Below are 13,620 nucleotides of genomic sequence, written 5' to 3'. Positions count from 1 at the left end.
ATTTTCACAAAATATTTCTTATTATATTTTAAATTCAATAATTCACAAAAATTCAAGAAACCTTCTTTTCTATAGAACACAAGCTTCGCCGTAAAATGCATTAGAAATACGCGAATTGAAGATCCTTTCTAAATTTTTCGTTACATTTTACATTTCGAAGTTCCAAAATAAGAACCACAAAAGTCCAGAAAACCCTTTTTTTCTCATACAACACAAGTTTCACCCTGAAATCCATCAGAACACTGCCTGAAATTCCTCGCCCAAGTTCATTTTCTAGTTTCCAGTCAAGCCTTCCGCGAACATTCCTGCGGTCACCGTTCACAACTATATAACTGCATTAAACTTCCAAAGTAACATACGCGTGCTTCAGCTTGTCTTTACGACCTCCGGTTATCTCAAACTTCGCCCATTCTCTTATCGCTACAAACTTCATTTGCCATGAGCTACCATAAACCAACCCTATGAGCTAAGAACCACATCGTAAACTTAGTATCTATACACCGAAACGTGCTATCAAAACCCTAAACGACGATCACGACACGAGTAGAATTCCCAATTTCGAATCACTTCAACAGACGATCTCTCTCAATTGGCTGGTATTTTATTTGCAGTAGACAAATTCGCGAATTTCCGTATGTGGAGCTGTCTGGCTCCATGGAAACTGTCCAGCCCCTCTGGGTTGATCAGGAAATAAGGGGCCACGGTCTGCGGGTCGAAACGAGGCGCGAACAGCAAGACGGAATGTTGAAGAACGTAATTAGATTTTCGCGCTCGTTACAGAGCAGACGTGGGCTCAATTTCCGGATTCGCGGGTCGCGTGTTGTTTGCATGCGCTTTCGTTTCACTGTGTGGATCATTGATCAATCTCGGAAAAGAATTTTCCATCCTACGGATGTCGGTTTGCTTGCAATTTTGTTGGAAATAATTTGCAAATATTCGTGGAAATTTCGTGAAAATATTGACTCGCTGATTAACTCTTCGAAGGGTTGAGATGAAAATTTGGTCAAAATTTAAAAATCGATTGTAAAAGAATTTTCCATCGTACAAATATCAGTTTGTTTGCAATTTTGTTAGAAATAATTAGTAAATATTCTTCAAAATTTCGTAAAAGGATGCAATTACCGAGAAATTTTTGGACAGTAATTAAGTTGAAATTTGGCGAAAATTTAAAGATCGATTTGCAAGTGAATGATTATTTTACCATAGGACGATAATGGCACTGTCGTCCTTACCGACGAAAGTGATAAGATAAGCGGTTGTTTGATGTTCAAGTTCCTCAGCATAGACGATATTCGACGGCTTGATGGCTTTTTTGCATGATATTCTAGGAAAAATATTTTCGAAGATTTCAGGAAATAGGTTAGTAGTTAAAGGATTATCGATTGGCTATCACGGTTAGTTAAAATATGTAAATATTCGTTTAATGGAACGTGGGAGAGATAATGTGGAAAGTACGTCGAATCCCTCGGAGGCCATTTCACCTCTTTACACTTCAGTCGACACGGTTTCTCTGATAAAATGTGTGGTCACAAGCTGCAGCTTCACATTATTACTAACTCTGAAAATGACCAACTTTATTTATCATTTAATCGAACTGTCTTCATAATTTTATTCACATCGGTTCTTGCTCATCCTATTTCATTCTTTACTGAAACAAAGGCTGTGTAAAATCGCAAATTTGCGTTACACAGAGACACGTTCAGCACGCCAAAATTATGTTACGACAGAACGAATATGGAGTATGAAAAATGATATTACAATGGAATGAATGTAGGATTAAAGAAATTATATTACAGTAGAATTAACACGTTCACTGTCCAACGAGTATGAACGCGAAGTTAACTCAATTTAATCGTCCAAATAAAAGAACAAATTATCCCGCCTTTTTTAGGACACACTCTTTACATTCAAATAGCACTGTTAATTTAATTATTTTCATAACAGTTCAAACATAGACCTTTTGTGGATGAGTTCAAACTGTCCTGAGTCATACGTGGTTCAGTGTACAATGTACGTGTTAATATATTAGGTGTATAAATGAATTCTTTCTGACTTTTGGGTACAACCAAAATTTGATTTAAAAAGAATGAAAACAAATCAGTTATCAATATAATTTCCATTATTGTCGATGACCTTTTGCCATTTTTCTGGCAGCTTGCGAACACCGTGCGACAGAAACTCGACGGCTTTGAGAATCAATTACGCGAATCCAGCCGGAAAGAATCCATTTCTACGCCTAATGGAATATAGAAAATTATGTTACAACAGAATTAACATGGAATGGTAGAAAATAGAATTACAATCGAACTCTGCTCTTTTCACCATTCCAATCCTGCAGAATTTCCTCCTGAAGAGCGAGGAGAGCCGTTAATCATGTTCGAGGCTCAAGGACAGCGTCAAAGAGAGCCAAGAAAAGTGGCGTCTCTTGTTTCGCAAAAGTTCTCTTGTCACGGCAATAACGCGGCGGAATGTAATTAGAAAAGTGGATCCGAAACGTTTCTCTTGCGCGGGCTCGTGCTGGCTCGGTTGATTAATGGATTCTCGCCACTTGCCGGTAACAATGCCTGTTGAATGTATCTTCTGTCAAAGAACCTCGGTGCCGACTATTGATTTTCAACTTCTTCAACAGCACCGCCCGGCATTATTCGTGTTTCCGTTGAACAGGGTTTCCAACGACCACGCGTTTCCCCAGTCGAACAGCCAGAAATCTCTAATTAATTGCTAGACGGGACCGTTTTCGTGGGAGTTAGCGAGCCAAGAGCTGGCCGGCTTTTGTGTAGGTTACGTTAACGACGGAATGACTGAACGATATTAATCGTCAGCTTGTTAATGGATTATCGATTGGTTCTCCCTTGAATTAACCCGATCGAACGTTTAACATTTGCGTAGGCGACCGAAGTGTTCACGGTTGTTTCGAGCTTTAATATTTAACGTTGTCCGCGTGAATTTATATCTCGGAAACGTCCGAAAAGTGGGGATCCGGGGCGATTTTGCGATACTTTCACGAAAACGTAAGAAATTGTTGGGAAAATATAGAAATGGGTGCCCAATTGCCTATATGAAAGATTAATATGCGGTTAACACGCTCGTTTCTTGGCAAAAAATCACGAGAGACGATAATTCTAAGAAAAACGAAATTTACATACATATATCATGCAGTTAACACGTTCGTTTCTTGGGAAGAAATCGCGAGAGACGATGATTCTCGGTGAGATACGCGATTTTCACGAGGATTTTCACGGATAAACGAAATTGCACAAATCTGAAATTTACATATGTCGTTTGGAGTATTGAAAGGGAAGAATTGTTTAAATTTGGTTATAAAAGGTCTTACTATAGCCCGAAAAACATACGTAATTTGCAGATTTGTGCAACCCTAATTTCTAGGTGTTGCAATTTTTTCGGCGAACACTGTAGATCACACAGGAACAGTACCAGTTTTGACATCGCGACGATTATAATACGAACGATGCGCTGTCGACACAGTGTCGACGATGGAACACGAGACACGCATTCTGTGTCAGTCACAGCGAACAAAAAATTCGCTAAGCGAGGTAAAAGCCATCTGAGAAATGAAGTGTCTCAAAACTCTCGTGAGATACGAAGATTGGAAGCATCGTTGGCATAAGTGTATTGCAAATAATTTGTATTTGACTTGATTTGTCCTGAAACTTTTCGACCTGAGTAGCAGTATCAACAACACAGTTTGTATTTGATACTCTCGAATGAAACTCAGCGACTGTTTTCCCGACAAACGCAACTGCATCGAAAACTGAGCTCTGTTTGCAAAATATAGCCGTTGTCCAGCGTAGAACGTTTGCTTTGTCGGTCATTAAGTCATTACCCTGAAGAGAGAACACGTTTGTCAGCGTTTGTTCAGTTCTTTCAACTGCGAACAGTTATTATTGTTGACACTGTCAACAGAGAATGTAGAAAGGATGCTCCCAGCGTTCGTTAAACCGTGGTCTTTGTCGGAAGGACGATGATGTTGACGTAGAAAGTAGAAAACACGATGCTTCAGCACCTTTCCGCTTTGCATCGGCAACCTGCTGTCTCTGGAAAGTTTGTCGGTTATTCTACGAAGATGGAGAAGGTAGTGTATGCTACTTTGGGTGTTCAGTGAAACTTCGTAGCACGCACGGAGGGGAAAATGTTGAATGGTTTCGGTTCCGCGGGGAAATTGATCCTTTGTAGCGAAGTGTTTATCACTTCATGGATATTCCACGTGACAATGGTATCTTAGTCTTTGCTCAGGCTGTGAATTCTTAATCAAATCCTTATTCTTCCTGTGTTATGTTCAATTCAAGGTCGCACAAATATAGGGTGCTTGGAAAAAAAAGTTACATGGTAGTAACTTTTCGAGAGAAACATAACTGATAAAATGTATTTTGTCATTGTCAACTCATTCTTAAAATCTTCCTCCCTTTCACAAAGAGAAGAAAAGAAATTATACAAATTCTCCATATCACCTTTTTTTTTTTGAAACACTCCATATTTGTGTAACTTTGATTCGAGCACAACGTAGAAAGACTGTAAAAAGGGAGTTTCACCTTACATTTTACAACAGTAAGTTTCTCGTTTCTCGAATTACTTTAGATCTGCAGCATTAACGATGCTTCACGAGCAATTTCGAAACCGCGTCTTGCCTCTATTCATAATTGCAACCAAGGTGAAGTTTCGCAACAAGTGAAACTTGCTCGCAAGTATCTCCATTAAACGCGCATCTACCCAGGAAACTTTCAAACACAGAATTCCACGTCTACAATTCCATCCCCGATTCTACGCTATCCCCTTTCCGCGCGTAAAGTCAAGAACAGGCTGGACCATCTTGCCCGAAAACCGCAGGCCAGAATAATCGAACGTTCGTCCGTCGAATTAATCCCGTTGGAATCGCATTATCAGCAAGAACCCTCTCGTCGTCGAACTAGCCGAAAACTGGTGTATGTGAATCAACCTTAACCTATCCGTTCAACTGTTCCAGACATCCCTTCTCCGATGTACATTAATATTCCAACTAAAACCGTTCCCGTACGTTGCTTGTTTCCAGAGACGGCAAGCGACTCGCCTGACGGCCAGAAACCGCCGACGCCGCAGCAGACGCCCCAGCAACAGCAGCAGCAACCTAACGTTGGGGGGATCGGTAATGTTGGCGGAGGTACTCCTGCAGCAACACCCACGTCCACGGGTAACGTACAACAATCCCAACAATCCCAGCAAGTAGCATCGGCCACGCCGACCCCTACGACTGCCAATCCGCATTCTACAGGACCGCCCAGCAATCAACCCTCGCCGCATCCCTCGCCCCTTTATCCGGGGATACCGCAGCCTGGCCAACCCAACGGCAGTACGCAAGGTAAGATGCAAATATTGATAGGATCCTACAGTGTGTTTGTGTGCGTGTTTGCGTGTGGCTTGTTCGAATTTCGCGGGCGAATTCGAAGAGGTTCGGCCCGTCGAAATTGATCGAGAAGTCTTCGATGTCGCGTGTACTGTGCAGGGCAGAGGTGGCGTGCGGAAACGGTAACGGTGATTTATTAGTGATCCCTGGATCACCATCACGGTCGTGATTTCTTTTACCCTGAGTGAATTTGCTCTCTGCGATGGTAATTCTAGTGATCGCTGGATCACCGTGATTTATTCACGATTGTTTTTATCCTGAGTGAATCTTCTCACTGTGATGCGATCGTAATTCTTTGGCTGCGGTTATAGTGGGCGCGTGTTAGGTCGAATTGACGTTGCGACGAGTGAAACGTTTGAAGACTGAAATGCATACACTCGTAAGAATCTGTATATGCATATGTGGTATCGGGGCCTCCAAATAGGAAATCGACAAGGGAGAATAGGGAGGGAGTAGTTGGCGCAGTGTGTAAAATCTCGGCTTGCAAAGTCGAAGGTCCCGGGTTCGATTCCCGAATTCCTTCACATATTTATCCTCTGTTACCAACAGTCTTATGAACGGGAACAGCGTTACGAACGGTAGTGTTCACTGAGCAACTTTGTGCAAGCATAAAATTGTTAAACAGTGGTTGAAATCTAACGACATTGTCCACTTGGAAGAAAGAGATGCGCAACGAGTCTGACTGGTCGAAAATAGCGAGGTTCGTCGATCCTCCAGTCGCGACTATTTCAGCTCCATTTTACAATTGTCCTTTCTAAACGAACGTTCCACATGGAACCGGTGAATTTGGCAGAGGTATATAGCCTCTTATGGCCTGGCAGATCAATAGGGGCGGTTCGATGTTTGAATTGACGAGAGAGTGGCTACACGATTGAGAAGCAGAGCAGGCTCGTGATGGTTTTATGAGCTACGTAGGTTAGGTTCGACGATGTTGGCTTGGTTTAGGGGTGTTAACCCAGCGGAGGAGAGTCTGTGGCTTGTCGAGGGATGTTTAGGACTCGCTTGAGAATTGCATTGATGGATCGTTGTTGTTTGAAGGAGCGTGTATAATTTAGGTGGATGTGCACGCTGTGGATGTGTATAATTCAACCGGTGAAATGGGAATAAATTGGTGAAATATCGTTGGAATATTTTGTGGGAGGTTTTGGACAGGCTTCTAGTGTAGAATAATGCTGGTAAATCTGAATATTCCATTTATTCCTAAAATTTAGGGACTCGTTTAATTTTTGTTCAACTGATGATGGTGTTAGGTACACAAATCCTTAATTCTCACGTTTTAACATCCTTTTAACAACTCGAATTCTTGTAAATGTGAAATCTTCAATTTTTACAATTACTATTATACGGGCAAATCCCCATAATACATTTACAACATTTACTCAAAAATCTAGTCAATGAATAGTTAAAAAAAAGTCAATCAAAATGACAATATTTCTTTGTTTCCAAGTGACACTGGATTGACCAGATCTTTTCGACTTGAAAAATCAAACTTCCTACGAACTTATCGTTCGAATGAACCGAAGTATCACTCCCTACTCTCGATACCAGCAATGATCCTGTCTAGAAAAAGAAAGAAAATTCTCCGTGTCGTTGATCCTGAGTTGAAAATACCCGCTGAAAGCGCGTCGCTGTCGCAACAGTTGTCTCGAAATTGCAATTTCGTTGCGAGGGGGCCTAGTCAGCCTAAAGTGAGATGGTTGCAAAAGAGACGAGGGAAATTATAGCCTCGTCCCCGCAATATCTAATACGGACGCGCACAATGGCGCGAGCACAGGCGTTGACCTAATTACAGGGAATCACGTGCTAGAGGCGGCATTAATGGGCTACCAAGTATGATCGCGGTATGTCGTGCTGCATGACGACCGCTTAAATATCTCGTGGAATCTCCGCCTCGGACATCTGAATCGTGCGATAACTCCGGTAACGTTAAATCATACCTGTCGTTCAATTAATCGCAAATGCCAGCCGTGTTCACCTTTCCGGTTGATACAGGTGTTTCGAATTTATCGACCCGCGGATAGCGGGTAGTTTTGCAAAGGAGAATTAATCCGTGAGCTCTGTCACTTGTGGATTAGGTAGGCACTTTTAGATTTTCCAGTGATAGAATAAAATCTAGTCTTTGTGGTTGAAGGCAATTTTTGAACGAGATTGTCAGAAGTGATTTGGTTGGAAATATTTATTGGTTGGGATAAAATTAAAGGGTAGAAGTATGAAAATTCAGGTAATTGGAAATATTTTGTAATTTTCATTTTATTATCCTGTCGTACCTCTACTTTTCGTCAATACGATTCTATGAGCAAGTTAGCTGATAGATTTAGTCACACTTTGGAAATTCTTTTGTGTTTAAATGTCTCTTCGAAAATCGAGTTTTTCATTTATTTCAGAAGAACTTTATGTGATTGTTTTTATTCATGTATAGCTCGCATATACGTTTTCATCTGTTATGTATATTTCGTCTTTACCAGTACATAAATAAAAATAGTAATTATGCATAAAATAATCACTGAAAGTTCTTAGACCCTGGTCTTATGAAACTAAATCGTTGATTTCCATTCGCGATAAATTTAATCTTGACTGCAAGCGTAGTGTCATTTTATTATATGCTAGATTCTCAGATACGTATTATACGTCATATTTCAAAGTGTCTCAGGTGGTATGGTATTAAAGGAGTAGTTAACTATCTTTAACATATACAACCACTAAATATTTTTTATCGTATCAATTTATCTTGGAGTAATATCCAAGCCGTTCAGACTCTTAATCTTTCATACATAACTCTACTCCTCGAAAAAAGTTTAACCAGTTCCTTTACGTTTTCTTCTTGCAAATACAATCTTTCCATTTAGTGCAGGTACAACGAATTACCTGTATTAAATGGATTCAAGTAACAAATTAACTCGCCGTCCCCAATTTAACTTTAAAAATCCCAGAAAGAAACTACTGAAAAAGCTGAACTCGCGAATTCAACGTCCATCAAAATCTTTCCACGAGCGACACCCGATACCACGAACGTCGTATCGAGTTCGTGAATCCGACAGGAACAACCCTCGATCTTTCACCCCTTTTTCGTGCCCCGTATCTGGCTATCAGGACTATCGTGTTTCTTCTGCGGTTTAAAGGGAATCCTTAGAGCCGCGTTTATCATGCTCGCGGGTAACGCGATCTCGTTCCACCCAAGAAATCCAGTTCCAGCCCCAATTTCCAATCCTCCCCGCGTCTCTCGGTGTTGGAGATTTCGCGGGCGAGTCTCGCGATTCCTTTTGTCTGCTGGCAACCTGTTGCGATTCGTAAATTTATTTGACGCGATTCACCGACCTCTCTCGACGTACCTTTGATCCCCTTGTTTGCTCAAAGAACCCCGCCGTCTCTAGACAGCTTGGAACGAGATAGTCGCGGTTAGAGTCCGACGGGCAATTTGCATGCAGGAGCGGCGTAATCGTGGCGCGTCTTGAACGCGCGTGGATTACGCGGGACAATTTACTCGGTGGCGCGTTCCAGCCGAATAATATACTTCCTGCAGCTGCTTCCGCCGGGGAAAATTCAGCCAGTGACCGGGTGGCTCGTTAATGTCGCGAGGAAGTTGGTACAGGGAGTCGTCTCTTTGAGAACCGGCTGCAGCTTGTCGCTTTTCGGCATTTTTTTTTTCTTTTTTCTTTATTATACTTTGATGAAAGCACCGAGCTGTGTCATATGTCACGCCCGGGGCAAGAAACTTCTTTAATATGTGGATTTAATTAACTGGCAAGTATTTGTTTTTATTGTTAATGAAGCGATTTTTTTTTGTGTTTTAAGTTTCAGTTCGATGCTAATTTTTAAGGTTTGAAATTGAATTTGACATTTGGATTTATTTAGCTGGCAAGTATTTTTTTTTACTTACAACGAAGTGATTTTTGGTGTTTTCGTGTTTTAAGTTTCAGTTCGAGGCGCAAATTTTCAAGATTTAATACTGAATTTGACAATTTTAACTTGGGTTGCGAAGCAGTCTGTTTCGAATTAGGCGTGCAGTTTTCGTAACGAAGTGGTTCTTTATACTTCCACGTTTTAATATTTGGTTCAAGGCAAATTTTCTTGGTTAAAAATTAAATTTGACAATTTGAACTTGGGTTGCGAAGCAGTCTGTTTCGAATTTTGTAACGAAGTCATTCTTTATACTTCCACGATTAAATATTTGATTCGAGGGAAGTTTTCAATGTTTGAAATTGAATTTCACAAAGTGACTCGCTTTTTTCAAATTAGGTCTGCAGTTTTCTTGACGAAGTAATTTTTCCTCGTTCCGTGGTTTAATATTTGATACAAGGGAAGCTTTCAGGGGTTGGAACTGAATTTAGGTCTGCATTTTTCGTAACGAAGTAATCTTTCATGCTTCCGTGTTTCAATATTTTTGCATTATCGATTGCCAAATTTACGATGATCTTATTATCAGGCAATTGTCCAATTTGTGCAACGTTTATCGAGTTATGCAAAACTCGCTGACATCAAAATTTCGTTGACCCTCGAAGTATCCTCCATCCTTACCGAACTTTCCAGTCAGAATGTGTTAAAAATATGCTACTATTCGATGTAAAATATTTCAAACATTATTTGTGTTCAATAATCGCTCTTGGTCTACAGAGAATTCCGACTAAAAACAGAAAAACGTAAATTTCACTGTCACTCTATACACTCATCCCTCCATTTACGCTGCCAGATGAGTTATTGACAAATTCGTCTGAAACTATAAGCAATAATAATGCAAATGAAGTAAGACTTGCAAATATTTCGATAGTGACTTTGAGCCTATGAAGAAGCGAAGGCCGATTGCTTTGAATTACAGTACAGATTCTGACACCGAATAAAACTTACTTTGCCTTTCTGAAATATCATTATTTCTTTTTATTAACCTACGCGATTTAAATGTTTTTATAACTTATACCTGTTTTTCTTACCACGTTTTTTTTTTTCATACAAGCAGACTCTATTTACGCGATTTTTATCCGTGTAAAAAAAAATGGAGGAATGGGTGTGCTTACTCCAGTGCAAAAAGTTACCCAAAATTCCACCAAAATCACACTTCTCATCCCTCAACAAAGTTGCACGAAATATTTCTCAGTTCCACGATACCACGTTTACCGAACAATTGAACTCCAACTTTCACCACGCATCGAACCTGCAAACTTCCAAAAATTTGAATTAAACCAGAAGCTACAAAAATTCCTGCGCGTAAAAGGTAAACATTGTTGAAGCCGGCAAGCACGCGGAAGGTTCGTCGTATTTCGTCGCTGCAGCATCGATCCGACGCCATAGAAATGTTTCAGTTGGGCCCTTTTCGGATCTGCTTCCTAGCTGAACACGGAAAAGACGAAGAACGCCGTTAGGCGCGGCGAGAGGGAGAGGACGGAGGATGGGGTGAATTAAGCGGTCGTGATGGAGGCTGTGGGACGGAAAAGGGTGCAAACAGAGGATAAAACGTCGTACAGACTTGGGGGCTGGGTTAGCGTATGCTCCTCGTCTGTCTCGTGGCAAGAACCATGGGAGGCAACGACGATCGATACGCTTCTCTGTGTACATCGCGAACTGAAGAGTCTACCAGCCGTCGTCTCTCCTATCTCCCTTCCTCTCTCTCTCTCTCTTTTTCCCTCTTTCTTCTCCCCTCTGGTCTTTTCTCTCTTTGGTTTTCCCCCTTTTCTTCGTGCGTTCGGAGGGAAAAGCGTGCATTCAAAAAGTACGGAGAAACGAGACGGAGGCCTCGTTAGATGCCTGCGCCTTTCTAACTCGCGTCAACGAGATCCTAGAGCTTGTCAGGTCCGAGTTGAGGATGGAGGGTGACTAGGTGCTTCTAAGTTGATCATGGTTTCCTTCGTGGTTTCTTCTTTTTTTTCCCTTCTCTCTTTTAGAGCGGCGAGTTTTATCGGAGTGAGGTTTCCCAGATGATCAATTAGTTTTGAAAGTAACTTGATAACTGAAGCGACATTCGCGAAGTGACATTCACTCGGAGAATTTCATGTGGATTAGAGAAATGACGGCAAAGTCAGATATAAGCGCCTAAGAAAATTGGTGTAAATGACATTTTTCTGTAATTTTTGGGTATTTTTTGGATATATGTAAATAAAGTAACTCGAATGGAAAGAAAACTTCGGTCTCGATTTTTCTAGCCGATATCAAATTTTCAGAGCGAATTGCATTCATTTCTGTCATTAGGAGGTAGAGTACTGTAATTTAGAGCCGTTATTTTTTTTTTCAACTAATTGATTATCTAGGAAATCTCTCTTGTGAGCGAGGTTTGGTTCCTGCACGAATCCTTGACGAATTACTGTGTAATGTTGTATTTAAATTTAACGTTTGGGATATTCTTTTCTTAATTTGCGAGGTTTGGTAGTTAAGTAAATATTTAACATTGGGAATTGCAAGTTTTGCCAGAGAGACGAAACGAAGCTGAAAAGTTGCGTTGAAATATTTAATTAGAGAAGAATATCGATGACACTTTAGTCTTCCTTTGCACACATTTTGCAGAAAAATTGGCTCGTTTGACGAAAGTTTCATTGTCAAACGCTGCCATATTTACTATGAAATCTAAGTAGTTTTTTCTTATTTTGTTTTTAGAATGCATTTCATCTGAGTGAAGTTTGGTTCCTCGACGAATCCTTCAGTGTGTCATTTTATGTTTAAATTGAATATTCGAGGTACTCTTTTTCTAATTTACGAAATTTGGCAGTGAAGTCACGAGGAATGACAAGTTTTACCATTTTCATTGAAACTAAACTGGAAGATAACTTGAAAATATTTAATTACTGAAAAATATCGACAACACTCTAATTGTACGATACTCTACTCGTGAACGAGACTGTTTAGCTTCGTTCTCAGTTCGTATCGTTGCGCTCCCGATGTGTTAATCCCGGAAGGGCGAAATTCTGGTAGTCGGTGTGGTGATGGTGAATAATAAGTTCTCTGCTTCAGAATATTTTTGAACTCTGCTTTATTTGTGGTGGTGCGTGGGTATATATTAGGTTGGTGTGTGTTCTGATTGGTTGGACGTTGAAGGTGGTAGAAAAGAAGGTCTCAAAAAATGCGGAGGTGTGATTGGACATTAGGAAACTAGTGGAAGGAGAACGTGAGGGTGAGGGTGGTGTGCAAAAGTTTAAATAATTTAGGGAAAACCCGGAAAGGGGAAAGGGATGGGAAACCTGACCAGGGAGCGACTCGAACTATTTTATGATAGGGAAGGAATTTGTTAGGGGCTAGGAAGACGGTTGGAAAGACTGTTTATTATTATATGATGTGTGACTGGCCGGTGGGCTGCGCGACCGGACACTAATCTTCCTTCGCAAACATTCTGCATGATTCGTTTTTCAAAACTCTCATATACCATAATTTGTAAAATCTACCTCTTATTAATTACAAACTGAAATTTCTCACTAGAATATTCTTGCTCCAAAATTCCCCTGTCTCTTCCAATTACTACTCAATTCTCTGACTAATTCACACAAAAAATTCAGGTGTTGAATTTTCCACAAACTGATTCGATCAGTCACCACGAATTTGACTATCGTCCGCTAGAATTCCAAGATTAACTCACCCTTCTCTCGGAAGAACTCGTGTAGCCGGGGAAAAAAACGTCTTAAGTACCGCATTAGCCACCCGAAAATGGTGTTTCGAAATCGGGAAAAGGTCCCATTACCGTCTCGCGTCACTCTGTATCTTCTCCATAATGAATCGACGCGAATGGAAGGAAGATTTTGGCGCCAGAGGGTATCAGGGTCACCGTTAACGAGACGTGGCGTGTAGGCGTTGTGGTTGATGGGTCCTGGGTTAAGGAGATTGTTCGAATCTGACGTGGGAAGGAGAGACGAGGGCAGGAATGAGGCGACGCTCGACTAACCGCTAAATGTTCCACGGGTGGGACGTTTATTGCGTCGTTCGGTATGGTTGTTTGAAGAAGACGTTTGTTATTCCGTGCAATTGAGTGTTTGTTCCTGGGGAAAGATCGAGGGTAAATTTCAGAGGGTTTCGAGAGAGAGAGAGAGTTATGCAGATTCCGCCCGGGGGGAGCTTATGCGAATGGTCTAATCAGATCTTTCACGCGACGATTTTGCCGTATTCGAAACGAGACGTGTACGAGTTACACACACGCGTGTAGAATTATGCGGGGATTATTTGTGATTTCAGAGTGGAATATTTTTCGTCAAGTTTCACGTAAAAGAGAGCGGATGTTTTTTGCGGGAAAGATTATCCTCTTCTGTTTGCAT

The 13,620-nt window shown here is 41.0% G+C and overlaps 1 protein-coding gene across 1 annotated transcript in view; it reads left to right on the top strand.

The window, feature by feature from the left end:
• LOC108573723 (phosphatase and actin regulator 2-like) overlaps positions 1-5,633 on the top strand; it is a 140,121-nt gene extending 134,488 nt beyond the window's left edge. The window contains exons 4-5 of the mRNA XM_017936195.1: positions 5,048-5,353; positions 5,614-5,633. Coding sequence (XP_017791684.1) covers positions 5,048-5,353; positions 5,614-5,633 — 326 coding nt within the window. The remainder of the gene's footprint in view (positions 1-5,047; positions 5,354-5,613) is intronic.
• Positions 5,634-13,620: the final 7,987 nt, after the last annotated feature.

The sequence above is a fragment of the Habropoda laboriosa genome, unplaced genomic scaffold (genome assembly GCF_001263275.1).
Source record: "Habropoda laboriosa isolate 0110345459 unplaced genomic scaffold, ASM126327v1 scaffold126, whole genome shotgun sequence".
Classification (NCBI taxonomy): Eukaryota; Metazoa; Arthropoda; class Insecta; order Hymenoptera; family Apidae; genus Habropoda; species Habropoda laboriosa.
Note: the sequence above shows the minus strand (reverse complement) of the source record. Positions and strands in the feature narration are given on the sequence as shown.